The 20,606-nt window shown below is 45.3% G+C and overlaps 1 protein-coding gene across 5 annotated transcripts in view; it reads left to right on the top strand.

Moving 5' to 3' along the window:
• LOC139236107 (putative pre-mRNA-splicing factor ATP-dependent RNA helicase DHX32) overlaps window positions 1–20,606 on the top strand; it is a 207,028-nt gene that overhangs the window by 135,306 nt on the left and 51,116 nt on the right. For all 5 annotated transcript variants that reach the window (XM_070866799.1, XM_070866802.1, XM_070866798.1 and 2 more), the window contains exons 5-6: window positions 3,847–4,089; window positions 15,342–15,441. In XM_070866799.1, coding sequence (XP_070722900.1) covers window positions 3,847–4,089; window positions 15,342–15,441 — 343 coding nt within the window. The remainder of the gene's footprint in view (window positions 1–3,846; window positions 4,090–15,341; window positions 15,442–20,606) is intronic.

Here is a 20,606-nt window from a genome sequence, read left to right on the forward strand (position 1 = left end):
TTGCACAGATTTGGAGCGTTGGCAATGGCAACCCTACTGTGGATTATCAGTTCAGGCTCACTGTTTTTACAAACTCGGCATTAGCTTACTTCGAACAAACAAACTGAATCCAGCAGCAGAATTGTCGTGTTTGAATTGATGAAGTGGGTAATTTCTAAGCTGGATCAGAGTCCGTTTCCTACAGGCGCATATTCATTTTTAACCAATTTATTAATTTAAAAAAAAAAAATCTTTTAAACTATCTAGTCCCACACATGCAGGCTGGCTACTTTAGGCCGTGATTGCAGTGTCGGAGGCCACGCATGCAAAAGGAGCAAACCTCAAATGAAACTTGTGATTTGGGACGGCGAGGGATGGGGGACGCGCGCGTGTCTCGTCATGAAACTCCAGATATCATGAGTGTGGGGCAGGCTTGCTGGGCCTGCCTGTCACTTTCGTATGTTTGTCTGTGGACCAGACTGCAAACTAAAGAAAGAGTGCCCTGCTGTGCCGATTCTGGAATTGAAGGGTATAAGGCTACTGCAGTTGATCATCTAAGTCTATGGAGGACAATAGTTCTTGTGCTGAAATTCAGAACTATACTGGCACAGATTCTCACATCACTGATGGCCCTAATCAATGATGCAAACTACATCCTCCGTTATGTGGAGAGACTGGAGAATCTGGGGCTGTTCTCCTTGGAGCAGAGAAGGTTAAGAGGAGCCTTGATTGAGGTGTTCAAAATCATGAGTGGTTTTGCTAGGTTAAATATTGGATAAACTATTTCCAGTGGTAGAAGGGTCAGTAACTAGAGGACAGAGATTTGTGATTGTCAGGAAAACCACAATCGACATGAGGAAACTTTTGTTTAAACACAGCGACTTTTTGTGATCTGGAACGCACTGCCTGAAAGGGCGGTGGAAGCAGATTCAATAGAGAATTGGGTAAATACTTGGAAGGGAAACAAATGTACAGGTTCTGGGGAAAGAGCAGGGAAGTGGGGCTAATTGGATCGCTCTTACAAAGAGCCGGCACAGGCCCGGTGGGCCGAATGGCCCCCCACTCTGTAAAGTATCATACTAAGATTCCATGTCTTATGGATGTGTTGTCCATGTAATATCTCTCAGAAAATCGAGAGGGTAGAGTTTGAGCGCACATTTTACGTGGATGCAGAGAGGATGTTTCCACTGATGGGGGAGACTAGAACTAGGGGGCATGATCTTTAGAATAAGGGACCGCCCATTTAAAACTGAGATGAGGAGAAATTTCTTCTCTGAGGGTTGTAAATCTGTGGAATTCACTGCCTCAGAGAGCTGTGGAAGCTGGGAAATTGAATAAATTTAAGACAGAAATAGACAGTTTCTTAAACGATAAGGGGTTATGGGGAGCAGGCAGGGAAGTGGAGCTGAGTCCATGATCAGATCAGCCATGGCGGAGCAGGCTTGAGGGGCCAAATGGCCTACTCCTGCTATTTCTTATGTTCTTACGGTCTGTCGAACAAACCTGTTTAATCTGCAAGGTGGCCATACGTTGATCTTACCTGTTGTCGGCTCAGTACGTTGTTGTTTGGGGAAGGGAGAAAATCCAACCCTCTGTGTGCTTTTAAATAGAATTAATCTCGACAGTTTCAACTTGGCTTGGGGGGCAAAAAAAGTACAATAAATAAGTATTAATGAATTGTTTTGGAGCAGTTATATCGCGGATAAACCTGCCACGGATCCCAGAAAGAAAAAAAAGGTTGCAAGTTGTTACCATTCATAAACAGATGATCGTTTGTTGAGTAATATTGTCAGCTATGCACCAAAACTTTCGGGCAGCTCATAACAACTCGCTGCGCAAAAAGATTTTTCCTCATTTCCCACCTGGATTTTTTGCAAATTATCTTAAATCTGTTGTTACCAGTTACCGACCCTCCTGCCAGTGCAAATAGTTTCTGCCTCTCTACTTATCAAAACCCCACGTCATTTTGAACACCTCTATTAAATCTCCCAATAACCATCTCTGCTCCAAGGAGAACAATTCCAGCTTCTCCAGTCTCTCCACATAATGGAAGTTCCTCATCTCTGGGCCCTCCGCATCCTTCTTAAAGTATGATACCCAGAATTTGACACAATAATCGAGCTGAGTGAGGCCCAACCAGTGATTTACAAAAGTTTAAAGAAAGAAAGCATTGCATTTATATAGCACCTTTCACGACTAGTGGACGTCTCAAAGCGCATTGCAGCCAATGAAGTACTTTTGGAATGTAGTCACTGTTGGAATGTGGGAAACGCGGCAGCCAATTTACACATAGCAATGTGATAATGACCAGATAATCTGTTTGTCATGTTGATTGATGGATAAATATTGGCCCCAGGACACCAGGGATAACTCCCCTGCACTTCTTCGAAATAGTGCCATGGGATCCTGAGAGGGAAGACGGAGCCTCGGTTTAATGACTCAAATGAAAGACGGCACCTCCGACCGCGCAGCACTCCCTCAGCACTGCACTGGAAGTGTCAGCCTAGATTTTTGTGCTCCGGTCTCCGGTGTGGGATTTGAACCCACAACCTTCTGACTCGGAGGTGAGAGTGCTACCCACTGAGCCATGAGGTGGCAGAGAGCTGGCACGGGCCGAACGGACCCCTCTGTACTGTGTAACCATTCTATGATTCTATTCTAGGAGGATTAAACCATTTTCAGGTTGGGAGAATTTAGATCTTATTGATTGAAGTGGCCATGTTCTGTGGGGTACATCCCTCTTCCCCACCCACTTGTACCTTCTCCTCCCAGGTTGTTCCCCGCTCACCTCAAAGGTCCCGTCCCCGCCGATCCCCATTGGTTGGACCAGAGGCGAGGGAATCTATTCCATGTGCCCCACCTGATGCCGGCAACAGCCTCAGCTAATCCCTTGGAAGGCTCCTCCCCGCTTTTCCCCTGCCGCTCCCCATTGGCTGGACCGGGGAAGGCCATAATTTCCTTGCTTTTTGCACTCTACCTCTATATATAATACCCGGTATCCTGTTTGCTTTGTATAACAGCCTTCTCAACATGTCCTGCCACTTTCAAAGATCAGTGTATGTGAGCCCTCACATTTCTGTTCCTGCACCCCCTCTAACAGTGTACCATTTTATTTATATTGCCTCCTTTTCTTTCCAAAATGCATTACTTCGCTGAGGAGGACCAGCGATAGGAGTTGTCACCAAGCGAATGCTGAATTGAAGAGGACTTGCTATGATTGAGAGGCAGCAGCGTGTGGCGGCCTGGCCCCGGCCTGCAAGACCCATCAGCAGGAGGGCGAAGGCTGCGAAGTCGGGTCGCTCATTGCAGTGCGAGCAGGCACAGCAGGAGGGGAGAAGAAGCAACAAGAGTTTGTTGAAGGAAGTGATCGGGACCCAGGAGAGGCGCGAGTCTGGGGCCCAGGAGAGGCGAGGGCCCAGGGGCAGCACGGGCCAGCCCACTGCAATATGTGTGCGCGCTCGGTCCGTGCAGCAGAGCAGGTCTCCAGTCGTCTCGGTTAATCCTTGCCACTGGACCAAGACCTACCTCTGTCAAGCCCGTGTGGTGGCTGGAGTGCAACGGCCACCACACTTTTTAAAAAAAAAAAAAAAAAATCCATGCATGGGCACCTTCCACTCTCCAAGATGTAGTTCGGGATCTGGAATATTAAGTCCTTCATTTAAACACCTGTGAACTCATTCCTTTTTGGCATGGAAGCAAGTCATCCTCATTTCGAGGGACGGCCTATGATGATGATGATGATGATACTGAAGCCCAGTGAAGATTATTTCTTTCAATTTTCAATCCGTTCATTTAAATGAGGTGGTTGTTTCACGATGACCAGCAAGCAAATGGCATGATTTTTGTATCTCCTCTCTTGTTTTGCAGGAGATAACGGACTGCTGTCGAGCTGTACGGACAGAAGGGGGTGCTATTGGGTCTCAGTTGGGCGAGCTTATTCCCATTCCCTTGCATTCGGGTGTGGGAAGCAACTTCCAAAAAATTTATGAAAATTACAACCAGAGATTCAAAGATTACCGGAGAAAGATCATAATTGCAGACTCGATAGCCGATTCTTCATTTGCTACTGACGTCACTTTTGTTATCGACTCTGGAATGGAACTGAAAAATGTAAGTGAACCCTTTAGATTTTCTTTTTCCATTAACAATAACATTTCTAATCCACATTGCTATATTTTTTAACACTTTTACTCTTTAACTTAAATTTATGTTTACTGTCATAAATAAGAGACACTTTTTGCCTGCTTTGAATCTTTTATGCCCATCAAGATAGCATATTGGTGAAAGAAGAAAGACAGACTTGGATTTATATAGCGCCTTTCACGATCACCGGACGTCTCAAAGCGCTTTACAGCCAATGAAGTACTTTTGGAGTGTAGTCACTGTTGCAATGTGGGACATGCAGCAGCCAACTTGCGCACAGCAAGCTCCCACAAACAGCAATGTGACAATGATTTTGTTAAAGTGATTGAGGGATAAATATTGGCCAGGACCCCTGATCTTCTTCGAATTAGTGCCATGCGATGCTTTACATCTAGTTGAGAGGGCCGATGGGGCCTCGGTTTAACGTCTCATCCGAAAGACAGCACCAACAGTGCAGCACTCCGTCGGCATTGCACTGGAGTGTCAGCCGAGATTTACATGCTCAGATGCCTGGAGTGGGACCTGAACCACCAACCTTTTCTGACTCCGAGGCGACTGTGCTAACCACTGAGCCACAGCTGACACTGGGGAATAAACTGTTTGCAGGGTTATTTTCACCGAACCCAGTGTGCAGGAATCCCATGCGATTGGATCCGCTACCCATTTTACAAGCTGCCTGATTTTTACTTTTAATTGAAAATTAGATGGCTCCGATACTGGCCGATTCCCACTGGGTAGGCTGGGCAAAATGACCTCCTTCGTGTCAGAGTCTTAACGCGCCACGTTAGAGCCGAAGTGCTAGATTCCAAGGTAAGCTCGCTCTACTCTGCACCAACAACAGGCAGCAGCCAGTGTTCCCTGTAAATTTTGTTTGGCCCCGCCTGGTCCCGTCGAAGGGGCTGAGTGGACCACTCAAAATACCGGACATGCATGGTTTCCGCATTGAAAAGTCGACTGCGCAGGACTCTGGAGCGCTGCTTGGTCGCAGAGAGCATTGGCAGCTGTCCCAACCCCCTGCTTTATCAGTGTAATATTTCTCCATAGTGTCAGCCGTGGCTCAGTGGGTAGCACTCTCGCCTGTGAGTTCTCAGTTCAAGTCCCACTCCAGGGACTTGAGCGCACAAATCCAGTCTGACACTCCAGTGCAGTGCTGCACTGTAAGAGGTGCCGTCTTTCCGATTGAGACGTTAAACCGAGGCCATATCTGCCCTCTTGGGTGGAAGTAAAAGATCCCATGGCACTATTTCGAGGAAGAGCAGGGCAGTTATCCCGGTCAATATTTATCCCTCAATCAACATAACAAAAACAGATTATCTGGTCATTATCACATTGCTGTTTGTGGGAGCTTGCTGTGTACAAGCTGGCTGCCGCGTTTCCCCACATTACAACAGTGACTAGACTCCAAAAGTACTTCATTGGCTGTAAAGCGCTTTGAGACGTCTGGTGGTCGCGAAAGGTTCTATATAAATGCAAGTCTGAATTCATTTCCCCCACCAGCTATCCAGTTGAGTGCCTGTTGATACGTTGGAAGACTAACTAGTCTTTGCTGGTGTTTATGCTCCACATGAGCCTCCTCCCACCTTGCATCATCTCACCCCATCAGCATATCCTTCTATTCCTTCCTCCCTCGTGCACTTAACCAGCTTCCCCTTGCACGCATCTATGAATCGAGATACCTACATCAGGATTGTCCAAATTGATTACGTGTGGAATTGTACTTGCATTTTTAGTAAGATTTTTAAAATTAAAGTAGATCAACCTTGTATTTCTTGTGGGTCGAGTGCATATCCGCTTGTATAGTACAATTGCTCACCTTACTGCCTGCCTCTCCAAGCTTTATGACTAACCATGGCCACTCACTACACCATGATTAACGCACTTCTTTCAATGGCCAGTAACGAATGAGGATTTGCAATGGGCTTTTCTAAAACTCTTGGCTGTTGGATCAAGCACATTGCTATGGGTCTGGAGGCACATATCGGCCAGACTGGGTAAGGACGGCAGATTTCCTTCCCTAAAGGAACAGGATTGGTTTTTACAATGGTTTTCTTTTTCATGGTCATCATCACTGATGCTAGCTTTTATTTTTAAATTCTAGATTTAACTTCTTAAATACCTTGGGTGCAGCATTACTCAATACACGTGTTCAAAGACAGCACAGAGAAACACCATGGGATTGTCAGGCACTTGCTGCTCCAGTTTCCTTGTACTTACTTACATTCCACTTTGATGGAACTATCCCTCCGCGGAGCAAATTACTTCATCATCTGGATGCGGCCAAAGCTCGGATGTGGGCACAAATGCTCCAGTTGCCCTGGTGCAAGCTCTGATGCTGCAATTCTTCCCACCCATGGTCTCTTTTTCTGGTGTCAGCCCACCAATGACCAGCTTTTATCGAATTCAGTTTCGCAACTTGACATGGTGGGAATTGAACTTGTGTTCTCTGGTTTGACCATCCAGTAAAAAGGGGAAGAACGAACTTGCATTTCAGTAGCACCTTTCGGCTCCCATGACTGCAGGACTTTCCAAAGCGCCTTCGTCAGTGAAGTACTTTTGAACTTTAGTCATTGTTGTAACGTAGGAAACAGGGCAGCCAATTTAGTCCCAACAAATTCCCACAAACAGCTATAAGATAAACAACCAAACCATTTGTTTTATGGGTGTTGGTTGGGGGATAAATGTTGGTCAGGACACCGGGAGAACTCTCCTGCTATAACCACTAAAAGAAAAACTTGCATTTCTATAGCATCTTTCACAACCTCAGGATGTCCCAAAGTGCTTTGCAGCCAATGAAGTACTTTTGGAGTGTAGTCACTGTTGTAATGTGGGAAATGTGGCAGCACCTTTGCGCACAGCAAGCTCCCACAAACAGCAATGTGATATTGACCAGATAATCTATTTTATTGTTCTGTTGATTTGAAGGATAAATATTGGCCAGGACACCAGGGATAACTCCCCTGCTCTTCTTCAAAAGTGTCACGGGATCTTTTACATCTACCTGAGAGAGCATAGTTTCTCAGTTTAACGTCTCATCCAAAAGACAACACCTCTGACAGTGTAGCACTCTGGAGTGTCAGCCTAGATTTTTCTGCCAAGATTTATTTCCCATCCCTCTTGAGAAGTTGGTGGTGTGCTGCGTTCTTGTACCGCTGTAGTCAAGCTACACTCACTGATTCTTAACTGTCCAACAATCACATTGCTGTGGGTCTGGAATTACCAGTCCAGACCGGGTAAGGATGTCAGATTTCCTTCCCTAAAGGAACCAGATAGGTTTTTAACGATGGTTTTTTTTTTTCCATGGTCATCATTACTGATACTAGCATATTTTAAAAAATTCCAGATTTAATTAATTATTAAAAATGTATTTAATTTACATTCCCCAGCTGGTATGGTGGGATTTGAACTTTGTCTCCTGATCATTAGTCCGGTAACATAACCACTGTGCTACCGTACCCCATGAATGTTCGTTTTATTTTGATATATTATACGCATTACAATTGTTTTACCTGTTTTATACAACATTGCAAATGCATATTAAACTTTTAACAAAAAGGTTAAGTGTAATCAAAATTCGATTTGAAACATTCCTGTTTATTGTGCGGGGAAAACATGCCTACACAACAGTGCTCCCGGAGAACGCTTAAAGCACTTTGATTGCATGCGAATAGGTTTCTGTTCTTGACCGCTGTCCACAGTACGAATATTCCACGCCCTGGGATCTGACACACTGTAACTGGTTCTCTGCCTTCTAGAATAGAGACCTGCATGGCCAGTCCCTCACTTTACAACAGCAACTTCTATTTATATAGCGCCTTTAACGTGGTGAAATGTCCCAAGGCGCTTCACAGGAGTGTTATGAAACGTTACAAGGACACCCTCAAAGCCTCCCTGGTAAAGTGCGACATCACCACTGACACCTGGGAGACCCTGGCAGCAGACCGTCCGAGGTGGAGATAGTCCATCCGGGAGGGCGTTGAGCTCTTTGAGTCTCGACGCAAGGAGCATGAAGAGGCCAAGCGCAGGCAGCGGAAGGAGCGCGCGGCAAACCAGCCCTACCGACCCCTTCCCCCGACGAATGTCTGTCCCACCTGTAACGGGGTCTGTGGTTCTCGTATCGGACTGTTCAGCCATCAAAGAACTCACTTTGGGAGTGGAAGCAGGTCCTCCTTGATTCCGAGGGACTGCCTATGATGATGATGATAGAAATTTGACACTGAGCCACACAAGTAGAAATTAGTGCAGGTGACCAAAAGCTTGGTCAAAGACGTAGGTTTTAAGGAGCGTCTTGAAGGAGGAGAGAGGCGGAGAGGTTTAGGCCGGGAGTTCCAGAGCTTGGGGCCTCGGCAACAGAAGGCACGGGGTTGAGTGATTTATAATCAGGGATGTTCAGGAGGTCAGAATTAGAGGAGTGTAGAGGGGGGGGAGCGGGGGTGGGCGTTGTGGGGCTGGAGGAGATTAGAGATGCAGTGGGAGGGGCGAGGACCATGGAGGGATTTGAAAATAAGGATGGGAATTTTAAAATCGAGGCGTTGCTTAACCGGAAGCCAATGTTAGTCAGCGAGCACAGGGGGTGATGGGTGAGTGGGACTTGGTGCGAGTTAGCATTTAAAAAAAGACAGGATTGCAAATCATCCAAGACAGGAAGGAAGCAACTGAGCTATATAAAAGTGGTATTAATTCACCAAAAGTTCCCCAGTCGTGTGTGTTCTCAAATAGTAACAGGATTGCAGTACATACATGTTACCAGTAGTCGGTGCTTTTCACAAGGTTATAACGAGAGCATTGACCCTTTGTAACTTTTAAAATGTGCCCGGGAAATATCCATCCTGTAATATTTACAGAAGTGATTCATTAAATTCTAGTACTTGATAATATTAGCAATAGTCTCCCGATCAGGGCATTTTTGTAAAAATTAAATATCAACCAGTTAAAAGGAATTGGAATTGACCTTGGCATTGCTTTTTTTCTACTTTAAAAGTGCTTTTGAGGACATTGGGGTTCGAAACAACTTGGAGAAGTCACTAAACCTAATAGTTTGAGGAAACTGAATTGGCACAGGCACAGCTGACGCATTGTGGTTAAAGATGGTATCCGATGCGCTCTTCCCCAGTCTTCTGAGCTCCTCCCTACACAAACTGTCCAAAATGTCAACAGTGTCAGCCGTGGCTCAGTAGGTAGCACTCTTGCCTTTGAGTCAGTAGGTTGTCGGTTCAAGTCCCACTCCAGGAATTTGGGCACATAAATCCAGGCTAACACTCCAGTGCGGTGCTGAGGGAGTGCTGCTGCACTGTCTGGGGTGCTGTCTTTTGGATGAGATGTTAAACCGAGGCCCCCTCTGCCCTCTCGGGTGGATGTACATGGCACCCTTTCGAAAAAGAGCAGGGGAGTAATCCCCGGTGTCCCGGCCAATATTTATCCCTCAATCACCGTCACAAAAATCACATTATCCGGTAAACATTGCTGTATGTGGGGCCTTGCTGTGCACAAATTGGCTGCTGCGTTTCCGACATTACAATATGATCATTTTGAATGTCGGAGCAGGCTCGAGGGGCCGAATGGCCTACTCCTGCTCCTATTTCTTATGTTATGTTCTTGAATATGTGGGCTGACCCAGAAAGCTGCCAGATGCTTCAGCAGAATCATAGAATGATACAGTACAGAAGGAGGCCATTCAGCCCGTTGAGCCTGTGCTGACTGCTTGAAAAAGCGATCCAATTGGTCCTACACCTGATGCTCTTTCCCCATAGTCCTGCACATTTTCTCCCCTTAATGGCTTTCAAGGAAGGGAACCTGCCAGACCTATGCTTGACTGCAGTTACATGCTGCTGACATGTGATTGACTTATAATGCCCTAATTCGACACTCAGTTGTAAAAACAGTCAACATGGACAGCAAATGTGGCCCTGCCATATATGTATATGTGCACCAATCATTGAAAAGTGGCAGGGCAGGTTGAGAAAGCGGTTAAAAAAGCACACGGGATCATCCTGGGCTTCATAAATAGAGGCATAGAGTACAAAAGCAAGGAAGTTATGATGAACCTGTATAAAACACTGGTCTGGCCTCAACTGGAGTATTCTGTCCAATTCTCGGCATCGCACTTTAGGAAGGATGTGAAGGCCTTAGGGTGCAGAAAAGATTTACGGAGAATGGTTCCAGGGATGAGGGATTTCAGTTATGTGGATAGACTGGAGAAGCTGGACTTGTTCTCCTTGGAGCAGAGAAGGTTGAGAGGAGACTTGATAGAGGTGTTCAAAACCATGAGGGGGTCTGGACAGAGTAGATAGAGAGAAACTGTTCCCATTGGCGGAAGGGTCGAGAACCAGAGGACACAGATTTAAGGTGATTGGCAGAAGAACCAAAGGCGACATGAACAACCATTTTACGCAGCAAGTGGTTAGGATCTGGAATGCGCTGCCTGAAAGGGTGGTGGAGACATAGTTGTGGCTTTCAAAAGGGAATTGGATAAGTACCTAAAGGAAAAGATTTGCAGGGCTATGGGGAAAGGACGGAGGAGTGGGACTAGCTGAAGTGCTCTTGCAGAGAGTCGGCACGGACTCGATGGGCCGAATGGCCTCCTTCTGTGCTGTAACCATTCTCTGATTCTGCCAGTGTCATCCACGTCCTCCGAACAAATAAATGAAATATGTGGCATGTCAAATGTCCTGGGAGGTTTATTAGTTTCAAGATGCTATATAAATGCAATTTGTTGTTCTTGAATCCACTGATTCACTTGTATTGATCAGTTCTCCAAATCTTACTCTAGACAGTGTGGCGATAATTGTTTAAAACAGTAAGTGGGGAAAATTAATATAAATGTAGTTCAAGTAAATCATTCTCTGTCGAGTCATTTCCTGTTCTTCCCACCCCGATTAAATTCTTACTTCAAAGTTTTTAATTAATTCCTTCCTAAATGCAGTGATTGACTCAGCTTTAGGAATCACCTTTTAAAAAGCAATCCTTACACTAACCATTCCAAATCTGAAAAAAGCTCTTCTGACCTGCTCAATGTTCCCTGAAATGTTTTTTGGCGCCACGTGGCCCCTTTAAGGGCTGCACAGCCCAAACTAAGTACTGCGCATGTGCGATTTATGCATTGCAAAGCTGGCTGCGCGGGTTCCCTGGAGCACTGCATGGCCTTGCAGCTTAAAGGGAATATTGTTCCTGCTAGTTAGCTTACCCTGAATTAATGTCCCCTTGTCACTCGTTCATGACTTACCCTTTCATAATTTGAACACTTTGGACAGATGTCTTTACATTCTCCTCTGCTTCAGTGAATACAACTCTAGTTAGTTTTTAAAAAATCTCATCATAACTATCCTCTTGTGGCTGGTCTCTACGTTGCAATGTTCCCATATCTTTGCTATAATGGGGGCGCCCAAAAGTACACACACTTCCCCGACTGCATTTTAATTTCTCAATCTCTTGCATTCAGTGACCCATTGGCCCTCATAGAAACATAGAAATTTACAGCGCAGAAGGAGGCCATTTCGGCCCGTCGTGTCCGCGCCGGCCGACAAAGAGCCGCACGGCCCTCGGTCAGCAGCTCCGAAGGTTACATACAAACCTATAAACAATGATGGAAAGGCAAAGAGCACCCAGCCCAACCAGTCTGCCTCACACAACACTCCATCCCAACCGGAGCCACCCCAACCGGAGCCATGTTATCTCCTGGGAGAGGCAAAAACCAGATTTAAAACCCAGGCCAATTTAGGAAGAAAAAATCTGGGAAAATTCCTCTCCGACCCATCCAGGCGATTGAAACGAGTCCAGGAGATCACCCTGGCCGTATTCAATTCCCTGCGGTACTTACCATTATATCTGCGCCCTCCAACAAAAGGTCATCCAGTTTAATCCCAATTACCAGCTCTAGGTCTGTAACCCTGCAGGTTACGACACTTTAAAGTGCCCATCCAACCATCTCTTAAAAGTGGTGAGGGTTTCTGCATCCACCATTCTTCCAGGCAGCGAGTTCCAGATCCCCACAACCCTCTGTATGATTTTTTTTGTCCTGTGTATCTGCATCTCCGTATCCCTCTCTTCGTTCACTCTGTTGAGAATTATTCCAGTCAGGTTACCATTCCTGATTTATTTGTGTTTACTAATAGTCAAAAATCCATTCTGATTAACTCATCTGCAAAGGAAGTGGAGGGCTCTGGAACTTTGCATAAAAGATGGTAGATTGTTCCCATTCAGGAAATTCCATTTTGGTCCACAAATCACTGTTATTAGTTTGATGGTGAACCTCCACTTTGGACCTCCGATATCTAATATGCTAAAGATGTTTATTCCTGTAATCGCTGCTTTGAAAACTGGAGCTATATATTTTTGTTGAATTTCTGTCCTTATTAAAGACTTGCATTGACATTGTGCCTTTCCATTCTTATCTATCCAGTCGCAGCCAGAGAATCGCCTGCAACAGCTTCTTCTCCCCCTCCTGCATCATTACCTCTGGAGTAATGTTCCCTTTAAGCTGCGCAATATTCTGTAGCTCCTGTGCAGACGGCTCACCAGCTTTTAAATAGGAAAAAAACACGCATGCGCAGTATTTTGAATTGGCTGCACAGTCCCTTAAAGGAGCCACGCACCCCCAAAAAATTAAAGGGAACATTGCTCTAGGGTCCCCCAAGGATCTATCCTTGGTTCCCCGCCCCCCCCCCCCCCCCCCCCATTTCTCATCTACCTATTGCACCTCGGCAACATCATCTGAAAACATGTCCGGTTCCACTTGTTCGCTGACGGCACCCAGTTCTACCTCACCACCTCCTCTATCGGCCACTCCACTATCTCTGACTTGTCCTTCTTGTCCAATACCCAGTACTGGATGAGCGGAAATTTCCTCCAAGTAAATATCATGAAGACCAAAGCCATTGGTTTTCAGTCCTCGCTACAAACTCCATTTCTCTCCCTGGCAACACTCGAGGTGAACCAGACTGTTCGAATTGACCCCAAGTTGAGCTTACGACCAGATATTTGCACCGCTAAGACCGCCTATTTTCACCTCTAACATCCCCCGACACCGCCCCTGCCTCAGCTCATCTGCTGCTGAAATCCTCATCCATATCTTTCTTACCTCTAGACTTGACTACTCCAATGCAGTCTGGACCAGGCTCCCATCTTTCACCCTCCATAAACTTAAGCTCATCCAAAACTCGGCTACCCGTGTCCTAACTCTCTCCAAGTCCCATTCACCCATCACCCTTGTGCTCAATAACCTACATTGGATCCCGGTTGAGCAACGCCTTGACTTTGACTTTAAAGCTCTCATTCTTATGTTCGTATCCCCCCCACGGTCTTGGCCCTCCCTATCTCTGTGAGCTCCTCCAACCCTACAATTCTCCGAGATATCTGTGCTTCTCTAATTCTGGCCTCTTTAGCACCCCTGATTATAATTGCTCCACCATTGGTGGCCTCGCCTTCAGCTGTCTAGATCCTAAACTGTGCAATTCCCTCCTCTCTACACCACTTTCCTCCTTGAAGACACGCCTTAAAACCTACCTCTTTGACCAAACTTCTGATTTTCTGCCCTAATATCTCCTTATGTGGCTTGTTGTCGAATTTTGTTTGATAACGCTCCTGTGAAGCGCCTTGGGACATTTTACTATGTTAAAGGAGCTGTATAAATACAAGTTGTTGTTGTTGCCACCAACAAACTATTTGACCACAAAATGCATCCAAGACGAGTCTAATCATATCCTTCCCTAATGGCCACGTGTAGACCCTAAAGGAGTTGTTGAATAGCAGTCGAGGCAGTACCCCAAACTCGTTCTACCCTTCCTAACCCAGGGGCACTGAGCAAAACTGTCGCATCCATTCAGTTGTGCTAACTCTTTTTTTTTAAATACTGGAAATTGCCAAATAAGAGTCAAGCATATGCTCCTTTTTAATAGGGCACGACCAATAAATACCGTAAATTAACAAATTTTAAATGAAACTTAATAAATCAAATTGAAATACCATTTCCGGTTGTGATGATGCACTCCAGTCCCTCGGGTGCCCACCAGTCGCGGAAGGCCTCGAGCCTGCCGACAGATATGGCGTGCTCCATCACCAGGGATACCCGGGCATGAACGTCGCCGCGGAAGAGAGGCAGGCAGTCAGGCCGAACGACCCACTCGACCGCCCGCTGACTGGTCTTGTGGATGGACACCTTGACCAGGCCCCAGGAGCAGTCCTATGAGGAGGTCCTCTGACATGCCCGTTCCACCCCCCCCTGTACCAGGTGACCAAAGATAAGGAGCGTGGGACTGAAGTGCAGCCAAAAATCGAGAAGCAACCCTTTCAAGTAGTGTACAGTTGCCGTTCTAACTCTGAACAGTTCAGTGAATCAAACCTAGAGTCTCCCAAGTCTGTGATTCAGCTGCTCACTCAATAAACTCACTGAAGTTGAATGGCCAGTCAATGAAAATCTATGCCAATCAGTTAAATGCAGATGTTCTGGCATCATCACCAGTCCATTATCCTGTGCAGAAAAATAATTGGCCCCTTTTAATGGAACCCAACCAGATTCACTTATCTGAGGTGTTGATAACCAGGATAAGAGTAATCAGTCAGTCAATCGTGATGCTTCTGGGTGATTGCTTGATCAACATCATCATCGGTAGTCCCTTGAAATCGAGGAAGACATGCAGCCACTCTATGGGCTCAAGTTTCAGCCTGAGTTGCTTCTATTTTTTTTGAGCAACTAGTTTAGAATGGAGCATCTTAGAAATTGCAATTCTCGGCATTTAGTTTGCTCCAGTTCTAGTGAGTTAGAATAGTTTCATTTTAGAACAGATTTTATTTTCAAAAGGGAGCGTGTCCAGCCACTTGCACCTGTTTTGCAAGTTTAGGCAGCGAAAACTTACTCAAACTAACTTAGAAAGGAGTAAGTGTAGATTTTTGTACGCTCAGAAAAACCTTGCCGACACTTACAAATCAGGCGTAGGGAACGATGGATGGGGGGGGGGAGGGGGGGTTTATAAACATTAAACACTTCACTTTTACAAATAAAGAATGAGTGTGTAGATCAATAAAAAAGATACTGCCTCTTTAGTGTCCACTGTTCGTCAAGCTCTTTTAACTTTATATGTGAAGTGCATGTATTGCGGGATTTTTTTGCCCTTGTATTAACAGGCTAAACCTGTCAAATGAGGTCGAAGAGATGTATCCAGTATTTAAAATCTTAATTCTTAGGCTGTAATAACGATATGGATTCTTTTTTGTTCTCGCTTTCCCAGGTGTACAATCCTCGCATTAGGGCTGATTCTCAGGTCGTCCAGCCAATTAGCAAGAGCCAGGCTGAGCTGCGATGGCAGAGATTAGGCCACACCTGCCCAGGTAAGACTAAATACCGACTGAGTGCAATGCCAGTGATCAGTTCATGGCAGTGTGTGCGGTAGATCTACCAGCTATCCTGCACTTGGTATTCTTGCAGTTATTTTGGGCTATGCAAGTGAGTCTAACAAACAGAGGAAATTATATGCAGCTCCGTAACTGTAAAATGTATATTTTCAGATTGGGTGTCAGCTGTGGCTCAGTGGGTAGCACACTCGCCTCAGTCAGAAGGTTCAAATCCCACTCCGGGGACTTGAGCACACAAATCTGGGCTGACACTCCAGTGCAGTGTTGAGGGAGCGCTGTATTGTCGGAGGTGCCGTCTTTCGTGTGAGACGCTAAACCGAAACCCCGTCTGCCCTCTCGGGCGGCCTTAAAAGATTGCATGGCACTATTTTGAAGAAAAGCATTCGAAATAAAGTAAATGAGTTGACGGCACAAATCATTACAAATGGGTATGATTTGGTGGCCATTACAGAAACGTGGTTGCAGGGGGCCAAGAATGGGAATTAAACATACAGGGGTATCTGACAATTCAGAAAGATAGACAAGAAGGGAAAGGAGGTGGGGTAGCTCTGTTAATAAAGGATGTTATCAGGGCAGTTGTGAGAGACGATATTGGCTCTAATGAACAAAATGTTGAATCATTGTGGGTGGAGATTAGAGATAGTAAGGGGAAAAAGTTACTGGTGGGCATAGTTTATAGGCCCCCAAATAATAACTTGACGGTGGAGCGGGCAATAATCAAGGGAATAATGGAGGCATGTGAAAAAGGAACGGCAGTAATCATGGGGGATTTTAACCTACATATCGATTGGTCAAATCAAATCGCACGGGGTAGCCTTGAGGAACAATTCATAGAATGCATAAGGGATTGTTTCTTCGAACAGTATGTTACAGAACCTACAAGGGAGCAAGCTATCTTAGATCTGGTCCTGTGTAATGAGACAGGAATAATAAACGATCTCCTGGTAAAAGATCCTCTCGGAATGAGTGATCACAGAATGGTTGAATTTGTAATACAGATTGAGCGTGAGGAACTAGTGTCTCAAACGAGCGTACTATGCTTAAACAAAGGGGACTACAGTGGGATGAGTGCAGAGTTGGCTAAAGTAGACTGGAAACACAGACTAACCGGTGGCACAATTGAGGAACAGTGGAGGACTTTTAAGGAGCTCTTTGATAGTGCTCAACAAAAATATATTCGAGTGAAAAAGAAGGGCGGTAAGAGAAGGGATAACCAGCCGTGTAACCAAGGAAATAAAGGAGAGTATAAAATTAAAAACCAATGCTAATAAGGTGGCCAAGGTTAGTGGGAAACTAGAAGATTGGGAACATTTTAAACGACAGCAAAGAATGATTAAGAAAGCAATAAAGAAAGGAAAGATAGATTACGAAAGTAAACTTGCGCAAAACATAAAAACAGATAGAAACATACATAGAAATATAGAAAATAGGTGCAGGAGTAGGCCATTCGGCCCTTCTAGCCTGCACCGCCATTCAATGAGTTCATGGCTGAACATGCAACTTCAGTACCCCATTCCTGCTTTCTCACCATACCCCTTGATTCCCCTAGTAGTAAGGACTTCATCTAACTCCTTTTTGAATATATTTAGTGAATTGGCCTCAACAACTTTCTGTGGTAGAGAATTCCACAGGTTCACCACTCTCTGGGTGAAGAAATTCCTCCTCATCTCGGTCCTAAATGGCTTCCCCCTTATCCTTAGACTGTGTCCCCTCGTTCTGGACTTCCCCAACATTGGGAACATTCTTCCTGCATCTAACCTGTCTAACCCCGTCAGAATTTTAAACGTTTCTATGAGGTCCCCTCTCATTCTTCTGAACTCCAGTGAATACAAGCCCAGTTGATCCAGTCTTTTACCGATATATAAAACGGAAAAGAGTGACTAAAGTAAATGTTGGTCCCTTAGAAGATGAGAAGGGGGATTTAATAATGGGAAATGTGGAAATGGCTGAGACCTTAAACAATTATTTTGCTTCGGTCTTCACAGTGGAAGACACAAAAACCATGCCAAAAATTGCTGGTCACGGGAATGTGGGAAGGGAGGATCTTGAGACAATCACTATCACTAGGGGGGGTAGTGCTGGTCAGGCTAATGGGACTCAAGATAGACAAGTCCCCTGGTCCTGATGAAATGCATCCCAGGGTATTAAAAGAGATGGCGGAAGTTATAGCAGATGCATTTGTTATAATCTACCAAAATTCTCTGGACTCTGGGGAGGTACCAGCGGATTGGAAAGCAGCTAATGTAACGCTTCTGTTTAAAAAAGGGAGCAGACAAAAGGCATGTAACTATAGGCTGGTTAGTTTAACATCTGGTTAGTGGGGAAAATGCTTGAAGCTATTATTAAGGAAGAAATAGCGGGACATCTAGATAGGAATAGTGCAATCAAGCAGACGCAACATGGATTCATAAAGGGGAAATCATGTTTAACTAATTTACTGGAATTCTTTGAGGATATCACGAGCATGGTGGATAGAGGTGTACCGATGGATGTGGTGTATTTAGATTTCCAAAAGCATTCGATAAGGTGCCACACAAAAGGTTACTGCAGAAGATAAAGGTACGCGGAGTCAGAGGAAATGTATTAGCATGGATCGAGAATTGGCTGGCTAACAGAAAGCAGAGAGTCGGGATAAATGGGTTCTTTTCGGGTTGGAAATCGGTGGTTAGTGGTGTGCCACAGGAATCGGTGCTGGGACCACAACTGTTTACAATATACATAGATGACCTGGAAGAGGGGACAGAGTGTAGTGTAACAAAATTTGCAGATGACACAAAGATTAGTGGGAAAGCGGGTTGTGTAGAGGACACAGAGAGGCTGCAAAGCGATTTGGATAGGTTAAGCGAATGGGCTAAGGTTTGGCAGATGGAATACAATGTCTAAAAATGTGAGGTCATCCACCTTGGGAAACAAAAACAGTAAAAGGGAATATTGTTTGAATGGGGAGAAATTACAACATGCTGCGGTGCAGAGGGACCTGGGGGTCCTTGTGCATGAATCCCAAAAAGTTAGTTTGCAGGTGCAGCAGGTAACCAGGAAGGCGAATGGAATGTTGGCCGTCATTGCGAGAGGGATGGAGTACAAAAGCAGGGAGGTCCTGCTGCAACTGTACAGGGTATTGGTGAGGCCGCACCTGGAGTACTGCGTGCAGTTTTGGTCACCTTACTTAAGGAAGGATGTACTAGCTTTGGAGGGGGTACAGAGACGATTCACTAGGCTGATTCCGGTGATGAGGGGGTTACCTTATGATGATAGATTGAGTAGACTGGGCCTTTACACGTTGGAGTTCAGAAGGATGAGGGGTGATCTTATAGAAACATTTAAAATCATGAAAGGGATAGACAAGATAGAGGCAGAGAGGTTGTTTCCACTGGTCGGGGAGACTAGAACTTGGGGGCACAGCCTCAAAATACGGGGGAGCCAATTTAAAACCGAGTTGAGAAGGAATTTCCTCTCCCAGAGGGTTGTGAATCTGTGGAATTCTCTGCCCAAGGAAGCAGTTGAGGCTAGCTCATTGAATGTATTCAAGTCACAGATAGATAGATTTTTAACCATTAAGGGTTATGGGGAGCGGGCGGGTAAGTGGAGCTGAGTCCACGGCCAGATCAGCCATGATCTTGTTGAATGGCGGGGCTAGATGGCCTACTCCTGTTCCTAATTCTTATGTTCTTATGTTATCCCCGGTGTCCTGACCAATATTCATCCTTCAAGCATTTATAACAAAAACTGATTGTCTGGTCATTATCACATTGCTGTTTGTGGGAGATTGCTGTGTGCAAATTGGCTGCCAAGTTTCCCACACTCCAACAGTGGCTACACTTCAGAAGTATTTTATTGGTTGTCTGATTAGGGTTTGATTAGGGCAGGGAAAATGGAGTATGAGAAGAAGCTTGCAGGGAACATTAAGACGGATTGCAAAAGTTTCTATAGATATGTAAAGAGAAAAAGGTTAGTAAAGACAAACGTAGGTCCCCTGCAGTCAGAATCAGGGGAAGTCATAACGGGGAACAAAGAAATGGCGGACCAATTGAACAAGTACTTTGGTTCGGTATTCACGAAGGAGGACACGAACAACCTTCCGGTTATAAAAGGGGTCGGGGGGTCTAGTAAGGAGGAGGAACTGAGGGAAATCCTTATTAGCCGGGAAATTGTGTTGGGGAAATTGATGGGATTGAAGGCCGATAAATCCCCAGGGCCTGATGGACTGCATCCCAGAGTACTTAAGGAGGTGGCCTTGGAAATAGTGGATGCGTTGACAGTCATTTTCCAACATTCCATTGACTCTGGATCAGTTCCTATGGAGTGGAGGGTAGCCAATGTAACCCCACTTTTTAAAAAAGGAGGGAGAGAGAAAACAGGGAATTATAGACCGGTCAGCCTGACATCGGTAGTGGGTAAAATGATGGAATCAATTATTAAGGATGTCATAGCAGTGCATTTGGAAAGAGGTGACATGATAGGTCCAAGTCAGCATGGATTTGTGAAAGGGAAATCATGCTTGACAAATCTTCTGGAATTTTTTGAGGATGTTTCCAGTAGAGTGGATAAGGGAGAACCAGTTGATGTGGTATATTTGGACTTTCAGAAGGCGTTCGACAAGGTCCCACACAAGAGATTGATGTGCAAAGTTAGAGCACATGGGATTGGGGGTAGTGTACTGACATGGATTGAGAACTGGTTGTCAGACAGGAAGCAAAGAGTAGGAGTAAATGGGTACTTTTCAGAATGGCAGGCAGTGACTAGTGGGGTACCGCAAGGTTCTGTGCTGGGGCCCCAGCTGTTTACACTGTACATTAATGATTTAGATGAGGGGATTAAATGTAGTATCTCCAAATTTGCGGATGACACTAAGTTGGGTGGCAGTGTGAGCTGCGAGGAGGATGCTGTGAGGCTGCAGAGCGACTTGGATAGGTTAGGTGAGTGGGCAAATGTATGGCAGATGAAGTATAATGTGGATAAATGTGAGGTTATCCACTTTGGTGGTAAAAACAGAGAGACAGACTATTATCTGAATGGTGACAGATTAGGAAAAGGGGAGGTGCAAAGAGACCTGGGTGTCATGGTACATCAGTCATTGAAGGTTGGCATGCAGGTACAGCAGGCGGTTAAGAAAGCAAATGGCATGTTGGCCTTCATAGCGA

This window comes from Pristiophorus japonicus, chromosome 2 (genome assembly GCF_044704955.1).
Source record: "Pristiophorus japonicus isolate sPriJap1 chromosome 2, sPriJap1.hap1, whole genome shotgun sequence".
Classification (NCBI taxonomy): domain Eukaryota; kingdom Metazoa; phylum Chordata; class Chondrichthyes; family Pristiophoridae; genus Pristiophorus; species Pristiophorus japonicus.